At 43.6% G+C, this 22223-nt stretch overlaps 1 protein-coding gene across 1 annotated transcript; it reads right to left on the reverse strand.

The window, feature by feature from the left end:
- Positions 1 to 243: 243 nt before the first annotated feature.
- On the reverse strand, positions 244 to 21077 carry LOC148024642 (putative protein phosphatase 2C 46). Its single transcript, XM_087694271.1, has 5 exons — positions 20373 to 21077; positions 3930 to 4297; positions 1158 to 1397; positions 691 to 943; positions 244 to 553 (listed from the first exon to the last, which is right to left on the reverse strand). The coding sequence occupies exons 1-5, from the start codon at positions 20638 to 20640 to the stop codon at positions 492 to 494; spliced, it is 1191 nt and encodes a 396-aa protein (XP_087550397.1). The 5' UTR covers positions 20641 to 21077; the 3' UTR covers positions 244 to 491.
- Between the last annotated feature and the right edge of the window lie 1146 nt (positions 21078 to 22223).

Consider the following 22223-nt stretch of genomic DNA (forward strand, 5'->3'; position numbering starts at 1 on the left):
AACACCACAGCCTAGAAAAGAAGTTGAATCAGAAGTATGAACACTGAAAGCACCTCACAAACCCTTAAAAACACAAAATTCTACGACTTAGGTGTCATAGAGCAAAAAGCATCACCATGCAAACAAACTCCATTGAAAACCAAGTCCAGTGACACCTGTGACACCTCGAGCAATACCACCTACGAAGAGAGTGTAAGTTCCAGCACAACATGATTTGTAGTGCCACAGCAAGACACTCTTCAGTGTTTGAACCAGTGTTTATCAATTAATCTCATGCTTTCTTACATTTGGAGTACACTTTGATGATAGACAAATATTATTGAGTAGATGTATGTATCCCCTCTCATGCACAAAACAGAGACGACTTTTAAAAGGCTGCAAGTGAAAGCACATCTACGTCTGTCAGCACATAATTGTTGCTCACCTGGATCACATGGCAGACATGCTCAAAAATGTCTCAAGAAGGCCCTATACATGCCCATTAACTAAGCCTAAAAAGTAACTCCATTGATTTGACCCTTTGCTCTGGTCCAACCTTTCCTCATGATCGGCCCTGCATGCACCGATACAAGTTATAACTGGCAAGGAAGTGTATCCCAACTTTCCACATCACTCTGGTACCTACAAAGGCCAGACTTGCTGCTGTAGAGCCTATTACAAATGTTGAGAGCTGTAAGAAGAACTAAATACCATTTGTACCCCTCATCTCTAGACCTTGTTGCCTAGTCAAAATGGAACGAGTGTCCACTTTCTCAGCTGCTCCTACACCATTAGTCGAACCTTTGCCCATGAGCTCATGATCCAGAAAGACGACGATGACTGTGATGTCATCATGAAAGTGGCGTCTTACCCCTCTTTCAATCTTTTTTAGATCAGTATATCGCACTTCTCGCTTCTTGGCTGCCTCCTGCATTGCAGCTTTAATCAACCTCCGTGCTATTCCCTGCACAATATCAAGAATGTGTACTCTTAAAAGCACATACAAATTTCACTAGTACAGAATACCCAAGAAGCTACTTTTTGCATTTTAGCATATGTACACGCTGTAAGGACGTGGGATACGAGAGCATAGAGGTTTTAAGCCCACAATCTGAAACAACTCAGTTTCTTAATTTCTGTTTTTCTTTTTCTTGACAGGCAAGTGGTAGTTAAGTTACCCGGTGAGGATGGCTGTGCACAATTTCAACAGCTTCAGTATTGCTTAGATGCTCCCACAGGCCATCAGAGGCAAAAATTAGAAATTTGTCATGAGGTTGAAGCTCGTGCACTGGTGGAATCTCCGGTTCAGCTGTAAGAACAGGTCTTACAAGAGGCTCAGATAAGCGGAAACGAGGAATGAGAGGTTCTCTATTGAACTCTTGCTTTTTCAGATAAACATCACCGATGGATCTGGAAACCTGCATATCAAAGCAACCATTCTAGAATCCCGGATATGAAACATTATACGAGATATCAGATGAAATAGAAGTGTGCATGCTTCAATTTAACACATCCAAGGGTCATCATCCAAATTTCCATTTTCTGTTTAGTCTATGCATGCATATGTCATCTTTAAGAATTGCTTGCAGATCTCAAGCCTGATTGGGATTTTTGACAACTACAATGAGTCACAAACCAATATTCCTCAAAATGCTCATTCAAAAGGCCAAAGGGCTACCATGATGGGGCTATCAATAGACAGGTGTCCCAAAGCTAGCCACTCTAATAGATAACTCCCTCATACCCACACGGGAGAGGACACAGCCAAAATAATGGTCTTACTTGGCTCCTAGATGCAACAAAACGCTCCTCACCTTGTCACTTATCCTCCCATAATTGCCTTGCAGTTCCCCACTGTAACCAGACACGTCTCTGCTAGAGGAGTCCACTGCTTAATTACATCTCTACAGCTCACCGTACTTAAGGATGGATCTGCATGTTTCGTGTTAGTAGTCCAAAAATGAGATGTAACACTGTATTGCTAGCCAGTCACATGTCACCAAGGTCCATAGGATGTTGTCTAGTCCCACTTTACTGTGCTCTAACTTTGTTATTGTGATCATTTAGTCCAAGCCCTCTGGTAAACTCGTGGGTTCACAACATAACGTGCCAATGCGGGTTACTCTACAATTTGGAGCCATCATGGTTTCCATGTTAAATGCAAAAGATGAAGTGAAAAGAAACTTTGGGGCTCCAAAGTCTTCCACTCTCTGATGTTGAATGTAACAGTTACCTGATCTAGAACGCGTTAACAATCAAAACTCGCGAGGAAGAAAGAGAAGAAGCTTAAATGATACCATGAATGTGCAGCACACATCCAAGAGCTTGGGTAGGGTAGGCCTAAGTGTCCAAGGGATGGGGCTGACATGGATTGCACAAGGCAAAAGTATGCTATCAAGATCAGTAAAACAATTGCAGGAGAGCTTGCAATGGTCACCCTGTGAGGAGAAGCTCTGTTATAGGCTGCTGGTGGGGTCCAGGAGCGGTCTAACCTACATGGCATAGTCAGAGTTGAGTAAGTCAAACCTAGCAGGAAAATGGCAAATTGGATCTCCCACATCACCAGGGAGATTCCTTGACCTTCTTGCCGAATTCCAGTTTTTGCTGCTGCAAATAACATCCACTGCCCTTACCACCATGCCACACTTTCATGTCAGAACCTTGGAAATTAAGACCTCAAAAGAATAAGGCTGGCTGCCAATAAACAAATCCGCTGCCTAGTACTCTTGCCATGGATGATGTATGACAGTCATCCCAACAGCACTCACCCGCCATTCACCTAAAAAATCACATTCGGAAGATCATCTAGTGTCAGCTCCAACACAGTTATGCACCTCATGACAGGTTGGCAAAAAGCCCAGCAAGACTTGGTGACGCCACAGCCTTTGCTCTGACACTAAATATCACCAGGCTTCCAGTGCCATACTAGATACTACCAGCTCTCCTGCCATCCCTGCATCTGATTCAAGTGGTGAACCAGATACTCACTGCCAACAGCCTTGCCACATTGGGAGATGGGGGAGACTGCCTATCACTATGCATACTATCACTTGCTGGCCTTCAGCTCCAATTAGGGACAGGCTTCACACCACCTGGCACATCCTCTCAGAGCACCACTTGCCCCTCACACCCCACCATCCAGTAGCTTTGCCTTAGCCCAGGAGCTCTGCAGCCTCTTTTTTTTTTCTTGGTGGTTGAAAGAGGGAGGGAAGGGGGGGAAATAAAGGTTTTGGCAGCGGCCGCGGGGGGGGGGGGAAGATGTTTGGTTAGAAATGTTAAACAGGCTGATTAGACCCAAAAGCATGAACCCAAGGGTAAGTGTGAAGCATGGGCCAAACACTTCTATAAGCACAACTACGATGAAAATTTTGATTAAGCAGTCAAAAGATGATCCAGCAAATCAATGGGCAGGCCTTAAAAGAGTTAAAATCCTCAAGAATTAGAAGACCTACAGTCAAAGTAACCTCTCTCGCCTGCAGGGTACAAGCTGATATCGGCCTTACCAGACAGCTTCCACAAACCAGCTGAAGGGTCATGTGGTTGGTTAACTTGCAATCCAGTAAATATATAGAAGTTTAGACTCACCCAAACATCTAGCAGTTTTCCACAAACCCCTAAGGCAAATGCTGAATTTTAGCTTCTTTGCGCCATTGTGCTTAGAGGTTTGAAAACAGATGGTAAAATTCTAATTTCCCCTGGAACTGTTCGTAACAAGAACCTTCAAGAAGGCAAACAATTAAGAGGATTGTTTTGCATGACTTCATGATATATTCACTTATCATTTTAAGAAACCAATTGACAAGTAATTATGAACATCTTAACTCGTCTTTTCCACAAACCATTTGGTAGCCATTGACTATGCCACAAGCTTGCACACCAGTAAAATCTCCCCAAACACATTAAATCAATCCCTGATCAAGACCTGTTAAACAAGTGGGAAAAAAACTGACCTGAATTATGCCCTTCACACGCCAAACACCATGCTTTAATAACACAATATGTGAATCATCTGGATGACGAGATTTTAGCTCTTGCCGAACTGCTTCAATCCCCACATTATGTTCAGTTGTCAATTGCACGGATGTAATTGATCCAGAATTTTTGCAAACCCTCCCCAAGACAGCCCTTGAATCCCCAAGGTTAGCAATGTAGAGTTTTCCACCCCATAGAACTCCAACCAAACAGCAGGATCCTACCGCAGCAATTTGTGGCTTTACAGGCCATGCTTGCACAACTAAAGACTCAAAACCCTGCTCTGTAGCATTGAATGCCAGCTGAAGAACTTCGGTGGACATACCCCCCTTCTCAGACATGAACCCTGACAAAAGGAGAAAAAAAAAATTGTTAGTTCCAATATATCGTACTTAAACATCTTATAGCAACAAAGGATCAGTGAGACAACAGCAGCTACAAACTGCAGTTTTATCATTATGATGTTACTGGTTTTAAAGAAACAACAAGTCTACCTACAACCGAGTTCCCAAACGATTTGAATGAGCCATACCCCCCCCCCCCCTTTAATGCAAAGCTACTGCATCCAGGCCGTCCATTAGTTGTGCACTTCATTCATTAGAAGCTCCAGTTCACCCACACTTCACAACCCACTCCCTACAGCACATGTCAGAGGACACACAGAATGGGCCCCCAGGACACTGGAACCGCACCCTTAACAGAATCCTCCTCCTAGGGGGCAGCCAGGCAATGCATCCCCTTGTCAAGGACAGAAAAGGGGACAGCCAAGGGATGGCGGAGTTGTGTTCACATAAGCACTTGATCCGTCACACACCCCACCCCTCTGTTGAGATATCGAGCTCCACTCGTGATATGCCAGGGTGACCGTTGTGCATTTATGTCACCGACTTGTCAGTTGTAGATGCGGTTGGTACACCGCCCATAAATAATAGCTAGATGATAGCTATCCTTATCTACTCTAGTTCGTGGCTCAGTTAGTATGCCACCTTAGTTAGTTGAGTTTGGTTTGAGACCCATATATAGGGTTCTTCTATTTCTTTGTATGAGAGTTCTTTTTGGCTTACACAACTAAGAAGAGGAAAACTGTTTTCAGCCTCCATCTCTATGTGTATTCCCCCATTGTGCAAGCAAGAAAGCTACAAGTGAGACTCCTTCCTTCTCTCTCCCACAATCTTGACACCCTCCCCCCCAAAAAAAAGAATACACATGCAGAAGCAACAGTGTGAAAATAACTACACGAGTGACTTGGACACGATCTCTAGTATGTTAGGTGGAGACACAAAGTGTTCTCTTACACCATAACCTTTGAATCAACACATACCATGCCCTACGGAGGAGCAAGATTAGATGTATGTATTGTCAACATAGAACTTCCATCCATAGAGAAAGAGGAGTTTCAAGAAGCTCATGAGCATTTGAGCTAGAAGGGTGCTCAAGAAACTACTCGTACATGAGTGTACCTCATGAGGAAGTACTCTCTTGTGCTTGTACTAATGATGAATCCTAGCTCAATATCTTGGCTATCACCTAAACCAAGAGGGTATCCAACCCTCACACACCATTTAGAGCTTCATAAAATCATGACCCAGTGGCATTCTTTCTTGAAGAACAAGGATGAAGCTAATCTCCTCATTTTCGGGGAAATACTTAAGTAGTTCAAATTGAGAATGCAGAAAAAAACGCAAAACCTGAATCATGATGAAGAAATCAGGACTTCGCGCAATGCTGAAGATAACAAACTGGGCCCCTACATGACTTGTTATTCTCAGAGCAGAGGCATGAGATGCAGGACAGGGGGGAGAGAAGACTGAGACAGCAGGATGCTCATGACAGCGGCAGGGTGAAAAGGAGGCTGAAAATCGTGACAAATCAGCAAAAGTGGAGATCCCTATAAATAGGGAAAAGATCCGAAACTGGCCGACTAACTGGAAACCTGCTGACCTGCCCTGCATATAGCGCCGGCAAGGAGAAAAAGATGATGACCATACTCAAAATGTTCAACCAGCTGTTTAGCTGCCCAAAAATGACCCGCCCGGGTCCACCTAGCCTGGAAAAGTGGACACAAACTCATGCATCACGTAAACTGCTGCTGAAGTGCCATGTGGTCTCCTCAACAAAGTGGGCAGGCCAATTAATGCCCTGGGCAGATTTGTGAAGGCAGAGGACAGATCTGGGAACCCTAATCATTAATGTCTCCATCTAGTGTGCCTAGGGTGAAGACTGTTGTACTAGCAAAGGACAATGGATAAATTCAATGCAAGAGCTCAAATCATCCTCACCAAACTCTCGCTGAGGCTCACAACCAAGAGATGGACACAAAAAAAGACAGGTAATAACATGTCTGCTAACACCCGCCCCCTCTTAGCTCCTAGCCAAAGGAGCAGAAAGAATGGAACACCAGAGGGGAACAGCTCACAGAAAAGGAAGCTCAAGAACAGTGAACAACCTCCAAGGAAATCCCCAAGGGTTTGCAATAGATCTGAGGGTGGCAGAAGATCTATTGGAAGACCAAAAGTCATGAATGTCAATGTCATCCATCATAGAAAGGTCCAGGCAAGTAGTATAGGCCCCTCTCTAGACAAAAACCTGAAGAAATAGGTAGGCCGAACAAGCCAATGGAAATGGTGAAACCAAACTTCTTACTCCAAGAGGGTGGGTAATGACTTGATTAATCACCAAGTACAACAAGCATAAAACTCATAAATACTGATAATAAAAACGTTATCAATTAATCTTGGACAATACATTCCCGGTTGGCCCCATAACCAGCACCCCTTGGGGTATTTCTTTAGCTTCTATTAAAATTGGATGAAGTATACTAAGATTTGGCTACAATCTCCTTCACTTTCCAATGTCTCTTGTTGTCAAAAATGACTAGTAAGCCTTCAAACTGATTTGCCCCTTAATCTAACAAGGGCTTTTGACTCTAGACTAGTCAAAACGAACGCCCAATCCAATTGGGATGGCTGCCTCTTGAAATCTCTCGCAATTCCTTGAATTCCAGCTGTTGATTTCAAGAACTAAGCCTTCAATTCCTAGCGCAAGACCCAAGGTAGCTAGCAAACTCTAATTTCTACTGTAAATTAGGGTTTATAGCAGCCAATCCTCTTGCTATCCACCTTGTATGACAGAATTCCCTTGTAAGTGGCTGAGAATTGCTGAGGGAATTATTATACGTGAGAGAGAAAGTTGGAGAGAAATTTTAGAGGTCTGTCACCAAAATGGACTGGAATCTACTATTGCCCTCCTGTGAATGAATTATTGGCTGGTGGAAATAATTTTTTGAGCACTAGAATAATTATCAAATTAATTTTCAGAATTAATCATCTAAAACTAATTTAATAAGCTGGACAATGCTGGAAAATGGGATTAGAAGATTGCCACTAGGCAAAACTTGCCCATGCGCGTGGGAAAAACGTTTTTAGGGGCTGGTGGAAGTCTATTCCAACCATTGTGAGAGAGGAGGCTGTTAGAGAGCAAGGAGAGATTGTTGATGTGATTTACAGCCACTAGGGATTAGTCCTACAACATATGGCAGCAAGATGGGGCGGTAGTCTTTCTCGAGGTCCTAAGCTGTAGGTGACAGCTTCCATGGCTGTTTGAGCAGGGCAGCAACAATTCTTCAGCGTTTCGTGCAATGAAACTCTGAAATTTCTCTCTATATAATGTTTTCTCTCATCCCCCAACCATCTCTCAAGTTATGTCAATATTCTCCAGCAGTTTGAGCCATCAGAGGAAGAGATTTCTGTCAATCTCCACTGTAAACCCTAATTTACAACAAAAATTAGGGTTTTAAGAGCCGCCTCGAGATGCATGCTCAAAATTGAGGGCCTAGGACGTGAATTCCAACAACTAAAATTGAGGAATTTTAGGGAGATTCGAGAGGCCAACCAACCAATATCAAATTTGGGGCTCAAGTCATCTTTCAAGGAGCAAGCTAAAGACTAGTCCCCACGCAAACCAAGGGGCAAATCGGTTTGGAAGCTTGTTGGTCAATTTTGACAGCAAGAAATACTTGGATTAGTAAAGGAGATCAGAGGATCTCAGTTGTACTCCTTCCATTTGCAATATAGGATAAAGAAATACCGCAAGGGGGACCAATAAGGTATCCAATGTCCAAGATTAAAGTGGTGAAGTGTGCATTTTCAATTTATGTGAATTTTATGCTTGCTGTAATTAGTGCTTAACCAAGCTGTTTACCACCCTATCTAAGGAGAAAGGCTTGTTTCAAGGTTCCGTTGCCAAGACACCATCAATGCCCTTGAATTGGTGGGCCCGAAGCACATGATTGGAATCCAAAAGCTTTGCTCTAATGCTGAGATTGTATTCAACTGAGCATTACAGCAATAACGTCTTTAGATAGTGAGATGGAATCAAGCATATCTAATACCTCTTTACAACAATAGGTGACAACAGGTTGAGTTGTGTATCAGCCAAACAACATCGTATTCAGTTGCACCTTTGCACCTACAACTCGGACCACTACCATTAGGTCCATTCTTGCCTTAGCCAATCATAGGAGATAGCTACCATTAGCTCGGATGACTGCAACACATAGGTGATAGCAATTTGAGGGCTCGGGGATTGGCCTTGATCTGCTTGGGGATTACGCATTTACATTGCATGATTTCATCATCTTTGTAAAAAGTACTTGGGCAAGTGAATAATTTTCTCACGAGGGATACTATCTAAGTGGCACTTGCTACATGCACATTCTCAGCATGTAGCATCCTTTGCATCTCATTGTGCAAAGCACCCCTAGGCAATCATCAGCTATCTCCACCGAAGGTTCTTACACCACATCACCATTCCTTCATCATCTTTGTCATCGACACCCTTGAGTGGATGGATAGCTTATCTGTTTTGTGATGGGTTGAACCTAGCCATCCCTTCTCATTCTCCCATATCACAATCGACCACCAACCATCTCTCCAAACACCTTTACATTTATGTTTTTTCTTTTTTTTGAAACCATAAAATACATTGTGGTTCCATCTACCTTTACAGGACTTGGTAGGCCACTAGGCAACTAACGAGCACCCATCTCTCAAAACACCTTTTTATATTTATGTTTTTTCTTTTTTTTGAAACCACACAATTCATTGTGGTTCCATCCACCTTTGTAGAACTTGGCAAGCCACAGGGCAACTAACGAGCACCCTTTGTCCAATGCCCTATCCTCCTTGGGGTGACTACTTCGACTCCCTTGGTAAGGCATCCATTGCCTCTGTAGTCTTAGTAGACTATTGGGCAGCCGTCATGCACCCTTTGTTCGAAGCCTTGGTTGCTTTAGGGTGGGACACCTTAGGTAAACCTGGGTTGGCCTTCCTTTATACCCATGTTTTGGGCCTGAGAGGAGGTGTCACGCTAAGAAATGCATTCCATGCTGATTAGCCTCTTAAACAGCCCCAAAACATGCTTATTTAAGGAAAATCACAAAATTGGTACACAATTCAAGAGAGTTTGTGTGAAACCCTAACTTGGGAGGGTCCATCCACATATATAAATAGACAAGCTGCCCCCATTCAATCTTCATCCCTTGCATGCAAGTTTTCGCATTCCCATAAAGATCTTCGCCATCAGCCTTCCTCCACGTGACTATCCAGCTTATATGGCTACTGCCACCACTGTTTGCTACTCCAACCCCTAGCGACTACCCTTCCAGCTGCTACCTATTGCACGGCGCTTCTTTCACTGCTGCATTTGGCCTCAAACAGCCATTGCCAGTCCCAATCGACACCTCTTTCATTGCGTTTGGCAGTTTCAGCCATCATCGACATCCTTATGTATCTCCACTACTGTCAAGAAGTATCCTATTGCTTCCAATGATCTGTATTTTGGTCTTCTCCACCCTCCGATACACTCCGACTCGTGGTTACAACACTCAGAATCCGTCTTCAGTGGACGTCACACTTCGACACTTAGCGCTCTACCCTTGAACATTCTATGCACTCTTAAATTCATTTACTGCATTGCTTCATTCACTTCCTTCTCTCTTTATTTGCATTTGTGTTTTTGCGTTTTAAGTTTTAAGTCTTGCATTTCGCATTTAGGGTTTGAGTCTTGCACATCACTGTCTATGTCTTTGTGTTTCTATCATGGTCGTACACTCTATGTTTCCTTAGTGCAAACCCTAGCAATTTCTTCACACGGGCACAAGCAGAGAGCAATCACTCTAGGGAAAATTTATGCATTTCTAGATCAAGTCAAACAAATTCATCCAATCATCGACTGTTCGCAACAGTTCTGTAGCAATTCGGAGAGTGAAGCAGGTGCTACAAGAATCTTGCTCATGCCATGTGGTATACAAGTAGTATTTTCACTACAATTATACTCTTTTATTATTGTAGGTGGACTATTTTGGCTGCAATTGGCTAGTCTTTACTAGCCAACGTTGTTTTTCTTTTCGCCTATTTACAAACTAGTTGCACGAGGTCACACATCAATTCATTTTTAGTGTGTAGTGGTTGTGTCTTCACATTCTTGAAAGGCACAGGAGCCATCTCCTTGTTACCAGATTAGTCAGCTTAGGGTGAGTCTGTGCTGCAGAGGCTGTGGCCTTTTTATAGTATTTTTTCTAGCATTTTCTGGTGCCCTTTTTAGGGCTAGGGAGCATTTAATGCTCCCCCCATTTTATGCCTATATATTGTTGGGGCTCCTCCTCCTCTTATGTACTTCAGCCATCATTTGTGGATTCTTCTGAGGAGAGAGGAGCCAGTGCCAGGGTGCCCACACAGCCAATGACTCACTGTTGTATGCTGCTGCCTCGTGTTCGATATGGATTCCGTTTCCCGGGCATACATCTAAGTTCTCATCTGTATTTGTGTTTATGTTTTCTTGTCTTGTGTTTCAGCACTTTATTTCAGCATGTTGTTTATGCTTCCATTGCTGCACCACTTCTGGCATGGTATCAGATTTCAGGATTTGTGTTTCTACTATGTTTTCTTGCTGATTTCAGGACTATTTTCCCTCTTGCTGGTTAGGCAGCTGCTGCTCCAATCAGGCGACCAATTTTGCCTGCGTTTTTGCTGACGTCAGCATCCGTACAACTTGCACATCCATTTCAGCCTACGTTTTGGTGTTTCTGCATTTCCTCCTGGCTGGGCGCTTACATCATCAGGCCGTTTTTACTGTTTTTGACAGTTTTTGACTAATTTCTTGACTTTATACAGCAGATTTTGGCTTATTTTGATCAGCCTTTGGGTTATACTGCATGTGAACTCTTGCTTTTTGCAGTCTGTGCTCGTGGTTTGGCTGTGTTCCCTCTCCCAATCCCTTCTTTTCTCTACTTCTTTTCTGAATCCTCTCCAGATGGCTCGTCCATGCACATCCACTGATGACAAGCTCCATGGACCTGATTATTACATGTGGAGTGCAGTGATGAAGGCTTGGTTTATTCAGAAGCGGTTATGGTACATGGTTAACGGAGCTATGGCACGCCCTCAGCAACCTTCTCCTGTTCCATCTAGTTTTGATGAAGACAACCATGAGGAGGCTGTTCTTACATGGGATTCGGATTATGCCCGTGCTTATTCAGTATTACTTCGGTGTATTTCGAAAGAAGTCCTAACGGTGGTCACCTCCTGTACGACAGCTTCAGATGTATGGTCGAAGTTACAATTGATGTACAAGGCTCCTTCAACCATGAGGGCCGTTACTCTCTATGGCCAGCTCCAGCAACTGAAGTTTAAATCCAAAGATACGATTCAATCCTTCCTACTTCGTGTTATCCAACTCCAGGACCACCTTCACACTATGCAATCTGCCCTATCAAAGGCACATCTTGTTGGTACGGTACTCTACAAGCTTCCTTAGGAGTTTGATGGAGTGGCGAATGCTTTACGAGCGCAAACATCTACGACTCCTTTCAGTTTTCTTCACATGTCCTCCATGCTACTTGAGCATGAGCCTGCTTTGCGACTACAAGGGAGGCTTCCATCACATTATGGGGGTTCAGGTGAGGCTCTTGCAGCTTCAGAGAGGGGTTCAAAGATGAAGAAGTCGAAGGCTCAGTATTACCACTATGGCAAGAAAGGTCGTTTAAGGAAGGACTGCAAAGAGTTAGCGGCTACCAAGAAGAACAAGGAGCTGAAGACAAAGCGGGATGCGGACTCCTCCGACGAGTCATCCTCTACCTCAGATTCCGATCCCCCAGCCAAGGCGAAGTCCAAGGCGTGGAAGGGATCCTCTTCTTCGACTCGCGGGAAGGGCTTAGTGGCCCCTTCCTCAGCTGCTTTCTAGTGGTGGTGATGAGGACATCCCTCACGACTCTCCAGTGCAAGAGCGGGAGTGTGAGAGGATGGTGAGATGGGGCAGTCGTGCCTCATCTATATGTCTATATAGATGCACAGGATCCAGAGAGGAACTTCCCTAACGCATCGACCCAAGTCTGGCAGGTACAAATCCTGGAGCTAGGATTGACATCCAGCTTCATGATGGGCTGGTTACTTGACAGAGAGCGGGAGGCTTTCGTCTGGAGCCCACATGAGGGACACTGTGGCGGTGTTAGATATGATCAATGCCCCACCCTCATTAGGTGCTACCAATGATCCATGGTGCTCAAAGTTGTAAGGCCCCCATTATGAGGAAAAGCCAAATGTGAGCCCGGACATTGGTTGAGTCCTGACTTGTATATCAAATGAGGTCTATGTGACCGGATGGCAAAAAGGTGACTGTTGTGGGTCTAATCTTTGGGTTAGACGGAGTGGTTAAGCTGGTAGCAACTCGAGGCACGATGGTAAAGGGAATATTCCCTGGAATATTCCCTGGCCGACTAGTGGAGGCTCATATGGTAGGTCGGTCAGCAGGCCGACCTAACGACCTTCGCGGGCTATAAAAGCTAAACCCCTTCACAGCCATCACTCACTCATCTTTCACCCAGTCAGAGTTGTTGTTCCAGCTAGCCTTAAGCTCTTCACCTATCTTCTGTCTAGATCGCCATCTAAGCTTTACACAGTGGAAGCGCACGGGTGGACAGAGCCATCTTTGTATCAGTTGTTTGGAGTTAAAGAATTTACTGATTCTCCTCTTATCTGTTGTGTACTCTCTATCTCTTTCTCAGATTCTGTTCGCTGCGCCGTGTATATTTTACATGGTATCAGAGCCCAGGGGCTCTAGAGATCGGAGAGCGTGCAAAAGACAAAGGCTTCAACAGCAAAGAGAAACGATGTCGACTTTTGGAAGCGGTTCTGGCGCATCAGGAAGCGGTGCAGGAGGTGGTGCTGCTGTACCGGCTATTCAAACACTGAGGATTCGTCCACCAACCTTCAGCGAAGGCAAGTTAGATGGTACAAACTACACCTTGTGGAAGTTCAAAATTACAACTATCCTTGATTCTTATGAGCTTCTGGAGACTGTGCTGGGGACTGACGCAAAACCACAACCTACCCCCGACCCATCAAATCCTAGTGTGATGATTCCTCCGAATGCAGATCTTCTACGAGCTTGGAAACGAAGGAATGTAGATGCATTATGTGCCTTAGTTACAAGCTGTTCTGACAGTGTTTTAACTCTGATTCAACATAGAACCAAAGCATCAGAGACTTGGAATGTACTAAGGAGTCAGTACGAAACGCGAAACCAAACAAGGATTCAAAACTTGGAGAATCAACTAGCAACGGAGAAGTTTGCTGAAGGAGAGACGGTTGAAGCATTCATCACTCGGATTAAGAATCTGCGCGACCAGATGGCTAGCGCTGGGATACAAAAGACTAGCGAAGAGCTAGCTCGGAGGTGTCTTCAGATTTGTCCACAAAAGTTTGATGGACTAGTAACTGCCCTTAATACTCAGGTGAGACCTCAAGCTTTGACTTTTGAGGAGTTTTGTGCATTATTAATGGAGGAGGAGTTGAGGCTGAAAGCCCGAGAAGGAAGCAACAATGGAGATGTTGCATTCTCTGCCAGTGCAAAAGGCAAAGGTGTTTCCTCCACCAAAAATGATGGTGACAAAAACAAGAAGGGCGGCAAGAAGAAGTTTCAAGGAGAGTGCTTCTACTGTAAGAAGAAAGGACATATAATTGCAAATTGCCGTGTCAAGAAGGCAGATGAAAAGAATGGTACCCTTAAAAGTAAAGGGAAAGAGACAGCCAATACGGCTGAAGCAGAGTTGGAATTATTCATGGCGACCATTGAGAAAGTGTGCTCTTCGGCGCAAGAAGAATCTACCACTGACTCTTGGGTGTTTGATAGTGGGGCCTCCCGTCACATGACCAACAAAAAAGGTCTATACAGTTCTATGCAGCCTCTACAAGAATCCATCACTGTGACGGTTGGAAATGATGCTAAATGCCCTGCTGCGGGCACAGGTACTATTTCTTTTGTTGCTGCAAATGGTGAAGTCAAAAAGCTTTCAAATGTGTTGTATGTTCCCGAAATCAGGAGAAATCTCTTATCAGTTGCTGCCATAACTGATCTTGGTCATGAAGTGAGGTTCAAGAAGACAGGTGCAGAAATTATTGATAGTGCTGGCACAATTGTTGGCAAAGGAGAAAGAAGGAACAACCTGTATGAGCTAAGTGCTCTTACAGCCACCGCTGGAGTGGGCACAAGTAAGCTTTGGCATGAAAGGTTTGGACACATCGGATTTGCAGTATTGAAGGAGATGCAAAAGCAAGGTATGGTTGCTCACCTACCTACAATAACTGAATTGAAGGAACCATGTGAAGCTTGTATGATGGGCAAGCAACAAAGAAAACCATTTCCACAAGAAAGCAAGAATAGAGCACAGGCTCCTCTAGAGTTGGTGCATGCTGACTTGTGTGGTAAGATGCCTACACAGGCCTTGGGGGGATCTTCTTATTTTATGTTGATTGTCGACGACTACAGTAGGAAGATGTGGGTGTACTTCCTTCGTGATAAGGCTCAAGCTTTTGGTAAGTTTAAAGAATGGCTAATACTTGTTGAGAATGAAACAAGGAAAAGTGTGAAGAAATTTAGAACAGATAGTGGTGGTGAGTTCAACTCAAAGGAGTTTGAAGGCTTTTGCAAGAGCAAAGGGATCAAGCGTCAATTGACGACGCCTCACACACCTCAGCAGAACGGTGTTGTGGAATGCAAGAATCGCACCATTGTGGAGATGGCAAGATGCATGCTAAAGGGCAAGGGATTGCCTAACCATTTTCGGGCTGAAGCTGTTAATACTGCAGTCTACATTCTAAATCGGAGCTATACAAAAGGCTCTCAAGGGAAAAACACCTCATGAGGCTTACACTGGTAAGAAACCATCTGTCTCACATTTCAGAATTTTTGGATGTGAATGTTATGCACATGTTCCAGATGAGAAGAGAAACAAGTTACAACCAAAAAGCAGAAAATGTATCTTCTTGGGTTATAGTGATGAGCAGAAGGCTTACAAATTATATGACCAAGAGGCAAAGAAGATCATCGCGAGCCGTGATGTGGTGTTCAAGGAGGAGCCGCATACAGTGGAGGAGGAGAAGGCAAGTTCTTCCACTTTATCATCAAGCGAAGAAGTAGTCCACTATGAACCTATCCCGAGAGCTATCCCTATCCTTAAGGAGGAGGAAGCATCATCTTCAGATGATAAGGAAAAAGTTCACCAACCTGACATCACCCCACCGGAAAAGCCATTGCCGCACTGAGTGAAGCAGCTCTATGACCACAATAATCCTATGCCTGCATCTGTTGAGGAGAAGGCAGACGGACCAAGGAGGTCTCAGAGAATAGAGGAGCAAAGGAGGGCTTCTGCTCACATAGTCAATATGGCCTTAATGGTTGAGATTATGAGAGAAGTAAAGGAGCCAACTGACTTAGAAGAAGCACTTGCAGATTCATCATGGAAGACTGTTATGCAAGCAGAGTATGACAGCATAATGAAGAATGACACTTGGGAGCTAGTGGATCGACCAACAAAGCGGAAGGTTATTGGCACCAAGTGGATCTGGAAGGTAAAGTACAAGGCTGATGGTACCTTAGAAAAGTACAAAGCTAGACTGGTTGCCCAAGGATTTTCACAAGTTGAAGGGTTTGATTTTCAAGAGTCATTTGCCCCAACTGCCAGAATGACCACTATTCGCACGGTACTTGCAGTGGCTGCCCATGAGAAGTGGCCAGTGTACCAAATGGATGTTAAGTCAACGTTCTTAAATGGTGATCTCAAGGAGGAGGTGTACGTGGCTCAGCCACCAGGGTTTGAGGCCCCCCATTCTGAGAACAGAGTGTGTAAACTGAAGAAGGCATTGTATGGGCTGAAACAAGCCCCCAGAGCATGGTACCAGCGGATAGATAGGTTCTTTTTAAACCTAAACTTCAAAAGATGTGCCTCAGATGCTAACTTGTATGTTTACAGGGATGGTAAAAAGTCTGTAGTGATTGTCCTATATATGGACGACCTTCTTATTACAGGTGACTATGAAGATATGATCAACCAAACTCGAAAGGCTTTGAGTTCTGAGTTTGAAATGACAGACTTGGGCTTGCTGCACTATTGTTTGGGGATTGAAGTCTGGCAAGAGCCAGGAAATATCTTCATCTCTCAGAAGAAGTATGCATGGGAGATCTTGAAGGCATTTGGCATGACCGAGTGCAAGGAGATAGCTACACCTATGGAAGTGAATGCAAAGTTATCCGTCGAGGATACATCAGCACTAGCAGACATTGGGAGGTATAGGAGGTTGGTCGGCAGTCTGATCTACTTGTGTAACACCAGACCAGATATCAGTTTTGCTGTTGGTGTTTTGAGCAGGTTCTCAAACAAACCTCATGAGAGTCATTGGAAAGCTGGGATGCAGGTGCTCAGATACTTGAAGAAAACTCTTGACTATGGTATCACATACAGTTTCGGAACTTCTCTTGTGGGAAACTGTGACTCAGATTGGGCAGGAGACATTGATTCCAGAAAGTCAGTTTCTGGTTATTGTTTCTCTTTAGGTTCAGGAATTTTCTCTTGGATTAGTAAGAAGCAGCCGACAGTGGCATTGTCTTCTACCGAAGCAGAGTACAAGGCAGCTTGTTTTGCTGCATGTGAGGCCGTATGGTTGAGAAGGATTCTATGGCATATGGGAGTGCAGGATGAAGAACCAACTGTGCTGAGATGTGACAATCAGAGTTGCATCACCATTGCCAAAAATCCAATGTTTCATGCACGCACCAAACATATAGAGATCCAGTATCACTATGTGCGTGATTTGATGGAGGATGGGATAGTGGAATTGGTCTACTGTCCAACAGAGGAGAATGGAGCAGATATCTTCACCAAAGCACTTACGAAGGATCTGCTTCAAGTTCATCTTCAGAGACTCGGCATTGGGCCGAGGAGATAGTTCACCTATGGGTGGACATTGAGGGGAGGTGTTAGATATGATCAATGCCCCACCCTCACTAGGTGCTACCAATGATCCATGGTGCTCAAAGTTGTAAGGCCCCCATTATGAGGAGAAGCCAAATGTGAGCCCGGACATTGGTTGAGTCCTGACTTGTGCCCGATGGTAAAGGGAATATTCCCTGGAATATTCCCTGGCCGACTAGTGGAGGCTCATATGATAGGTCGGTCAGCAGGCCGACCTAACGACCTTCGCGGGCTATAAAAGCTAAACCCCTTCACAGCCATCACTCACTCATCTTTCACCCAGTCAGAGTTGTTGTTCCAGCTAGCCTTAAGCTCTTCACCTATCTTCTGTCTAGATCGCCATCTAAGCTTCACACAGTGGAAGCGCACGGGTGGACAGAGCCATCTTTGTATCAGTTGTTTGGAGTTAAAGAATTTACTGATTCTCCTCTTATCTGTTGTGTACTCTCTATCTCTTTCTCAGATTCTGTTCGCTGCGCCGTGTATATTTTACAGGCGGTTCTAGCCAAAGGCGGAGATTCCATGGTCACATGTTCAAAGGCATGTTTGGCAGATTGTTCTTGTATGTCCTAAGTGACATAGGTGACATAACACAGAGAGCTGCTATGATTCTTCTCTATTTTCAGGTGGTGCTGTTATGATCGACATTGACGTCAAATACTCTCCGAGGCATCTTGGTGGTGGGCTAGCCACTCACTACTTGGATATCCATGGTTCTTCTGGTGGTTCTATGTTGTATAGTTTATGATTCCCCGTCATTGTACTACAATCATTGTATATGCTTCTCTCTAAAACGAAGAGTAGTTATACCCTAGATTCAAGTGCAAAGGTTTGTGGCATTAGTTGCTATACTATATCTAAAGCACTACAGTTTCATTAGTTAGAAACCAATCAAAGATTGGAGTCAACTTTGGTTAATCAAAAAATATTTTTTAATAACCAAAGTGCAAATATTAGTAGCATTAGTTGCTACACTGTATCTAAAGCACTATGGGTTCATCAGTTAGAAACCAAACAAAAAAAATCAAAAGATTGCATTTTTAATGCTTAAACTTCTTTTTTAATAACCAACATGCAATGCAATTGAAATGTGTTGAGGTATCAAATTAAATACACAATGAAAAAAAATTGCTTTTTTAAAGAAAAGAGATGGTGCAAAGTATGCAAGGATAAGTTCATCAAAAATATTTTTAAGTAAAAAGCCAAAATGAGAAATGCTTCTTACATCGAGCATGCAATCATGCTTGATGAATCATTTTCAAAGATAGGCAGTTCATTAGACGCCCTATCACAAGTAGTCATGCTGTGAAGTCACTATTATTAGGCTTTTTTCAACCATAACCACCTCATTAGAAATCCTATTGCACATAATCGTGCTATGTTGCCATTTTAAGGGTGTCTTTTTTAGACATAGCAGCCATATGCGATCAGCCATAAAAACAAGGCCGTAAGTTTGAGGTAAAGGAAGACAGTGATGCACTACATGATGGTGACAGCCACCACCTATTGAAAGCACCACTTTCAAAGACAACTATATGGCACCCTACCCTTTGTGGTGTGGCACAAAGGCATAGTTATGAGAGGGATAGCAATATGATCAAGAATGACATAGGGTATTGGTGTAGCAAGAGGCTACCCTATACTACTCATTTGTGTGGCAAAGCCCCACTAGGAATACAACCTGCAAAAAAGATGGGGTTGAGAGATGTCGAGGGTTAATTTTACACTACCAAAACCCTAAACCCTTGAGAGATGGTTAGCCATGTTCCTTTTTCTTTTTTGGAAAAGCAACATTTCTTTCTTCCCCTCCCTTTAGGCTTTTTTAAAGGAAAAGGTCACCTAGAGACTACCTTTGTAATGTATTTAATAACGCTTGTCCTCAAAAGTCTTTCTCTTTCTACATAATAAGGGACGCAATGTCCTAAAACCATCCCTACATGCCTACTTAAAACCATTGTTTTCTTTCCCTTTCTTTAATTAGAACAAAGAAAGAGGCCATCATGGACCCAAAGTATCCAATGCAATTTCAGAACTCTCCATTTTTGAAGAATCAAAGATAACTTTCTATTTACGATTGGTTTTATGTGTAAATATATCCTTCAAAGCAAAGCTCAACCCTCATACATAAGGTATGGGTATTCTAGTGGCCATGACTTTGGAGTGGCTCAAAATGGTAGTATTACCCCCTGCTTTGTCCTGCATCTATTGGGGTTATAGACGGTGTGTTCATGTACATGTGTGTCTATGTACACACTTTGTGGGCACATAGGTATCACTGTAGACATTACACTTGGCCTATATAAACAAGAACCTTTATAAATGTAACGTAGTTTGTTGCAAAACACATCCTCACAATACAATTGTAATTCTTACAATGATTTCTGCAGCAATATTTCAATACAAGACTTTGAGCCTGAGCACCGTGGGATAATTGTCCAACTGACTTGTTACAGCTGCCTGCACTCATGACATGCACCAACCAAAACCTGACCCTTGATCTGGTAGGCATACAGAAAAATGGTGAACAGGAACTAGCATGCTGCCAACAGCAAATCAGAAAGTTTGCCTGGCAAGGGAATACCAAAAGGCATGTTCTGGTTATATTCAGATCCCAGGAGGCCTTGTTTCCAATAATCCTGTACAGAAATTAGTGACTTCACCAGTCTGGTAAAGTCAACAAGGTCTAGGAACGGAGCAAGCACAAACAATCATAATGAAGTTCAGAACTGCTCCACACAAATCTTAAACAATGTACATCAGTGTCTCTGTGCCTCAGCTCACAGACTTCTCACTTACTTTCCTATTGAAAGACAGCCTGCCAAAATACAAGGTACATGAAAGCTACAATGTCCCATAAAACTACAACGTACTGTTTACAGCCGCATTGCAGTAAATCCATAATTTGAAAGCCTCATACTTCGGTCAGTACTTCTTTACTGGTATTTCCCAAATGTTCAAAGAATCCATTACCTAGTCACTGATCAAAAGTGTCTGCAACTGGAACTGTTTTAAGCAAACCGATTTGAGATGCAAAACGAACAACTAACCAAACATAAAGGCATCTGTGACATTTCTGCAGGAAGGTATAATTTGAAGTTACGTAAGGAAAGATTACTCTTGAGATGTGCAAAGAGGTTCTCCTTGATGAATTTGGCAGCCTCAGGGCCTCCGTGGCCATCGTAGACTCCCACAAAAGTGCCGGAGGAGAAGGACTCAACCTGACTGTAGTCCTCGATGAGCTGGTTGGCCTGCACCACGGCCATGGAGAACTCGCCGTAGGCATGGCAGCCAATATCCGTGGAGCTTAAAAGAGCATCCTGATTGTCGGACGGCACCTGTGCTCGCCAGCACGAAGCCACTACATCGGTAATCCTCGATAGCATCCCCTCATATCTGTCAGGCTATCCCTCTCCTTCGATCTGCCGCACGCGGAGTTGCGCTAGCAGCATGGCCTGGATTGAGATCGGGCACATAAAAAGCTCCTCCTCTTCCGGGCTATGGATATGACGGTGATGATGCTGGTGGTGGTGGTGGTGATGGTGATAATGATATTCCTCCCCGGTGAAGCTGAATAAAGCAAATTTGCTTGGGGCTGCGGATCAGGGCGTGGATTGGGGGAGGGAAACCCTAATGCGATGCAGGAGAGGGAGAGGAATCGGCACACAAACAGAGAGTAATTTTAACACAGACAGACAGACGGACGGACGGACGGACGAAGCCACAGAGACGCGCACAGGCACAGAGAGAGAGAGAGAGAGAGAGAGAGAGAGAGAGAGAGCGAGCTTTTTTTCTTCCCCCTTTTCCTAGTAAACAAGTTACAACACAAAGGTAGAGTTTGATGCTCTCTTTTCATCAAACTCTCAACAACATTACTCTCACTCTCCCTTTCCCTTCTCATGCCATGGGACACTTTGCATACATTTCCTAGTGGATGCCTACTTTGTTAGTGTTAACTAATAAGAGTACTTATTTAGGAGTTTGGCATCCATAGTTCTTTACACACTAGAGAAGGCATGGCCTGCGTTTCTTGTTACATAAGACAAGGGTCCATTTTTTACATTTGCGACCAATCAAAAAATAATAAACATATTATCCTCTTTTTTTTTTTGCAAAACATGTATTTTTAGTGTGTAAAGGCTCTCTGCCCATGTCCATAACCAATTTCAAAAATCGCATGTCCACACTCTGGTTGGGCAAGGGTTAGTGGACATCCATTATTTGGTGTGTAACCACCTTAATCTCAACCCCAAACTAGGGAGAGGCAACTATGGATGTTGTCGATGACTTGAATGGCAATCTTGTTTATGCCAATAGTATGTGTGCACATTCCAGCCAAGTCTGATTCCCAAGGACATACCAATCTTGATTTGCCTCATCCGTATGGGAGCTCTCAATACCTTGAAGATCTATCATGTTTAAAAAAGACTTTGCATGTCAGATGTTTACAGTTCAACCTTAACTAGAGTAAAGGGGCCAATTTAATGATAGTTGCAAGCCCTTGTCTCGATTCAAGGCTAGATATGGCAAATGAATTTACCGCCAAGAGAAATACCCTCTCAAGCTTCAATGTGCATGATAGGAACAAATTTAGATGGTTTTGATAACGTTGTGATCATGCTAATGCCTATCAAACAACTTTTCTGTGTTGCAAAAAGAGCCTGTAGTTTTGTGGTGACAATGGGCCTTTTTTCTTGTAAATAACCTAATGAGGATATGTAATGTGAAATTTTTATAACCTCATCCCCGATCAATGTAGAGCATGTCACCTACTTTGTACCTTAATAGGCATTGATCTATTCTTGAACCAAGAAAGCAATGTGACAAAAAACTATCACTAAATAGGAAAGTGTCACTTTTTCAACCCCTTTACCCTATCGATTCTAAAAGAAAGACCCATTCATAAGAGAGAGTTTGGTCATCAAACTAGAACTATCTTTTATATCTAATGCCATTATAGTTAGCCCTA

The sequence above is a fragment of the Lygodium microphyllum genome, chromosome 15, assembly GCF_053477565.2.
Source record: "Lygodium microphyllum isolate KBCC chromosome 15, Lygodium_microphyllum_v1.1.10, whole genome shotgun sequence".
In the NCBI taxonomy this organism is placed as follows: Eukaryota; Viridiplantae; Streptophyta; class Polypodiopsida; order Schizaeales; family Lygodiaceae; genus Lygodium; species Lygodium microphyllum.

Coding starts and splice junctions, on each gene's coding strand:
- LOC148024642 (XM_087694271.1), bottom strand. CDS start 20,640: ATGCTATCGAGGATTACCGATGTAGTGGCTTCGTGCTGGCGAGCACAG. Junction 4,298..20,372: donor CCTCTTTGCACATCTCAAGA/GTAATCTTTCCT, acceptor TCCTTTTGTCAG/GGTTCATGTCTGAGAAGGGG. Junction 1,398..3,929: donor GTGTGAAGGGCATAATTCAG/GTCAGTTTTTTT, acceptor TTTGATATGCAG/GTTTCCAGATCCATCGGTGA.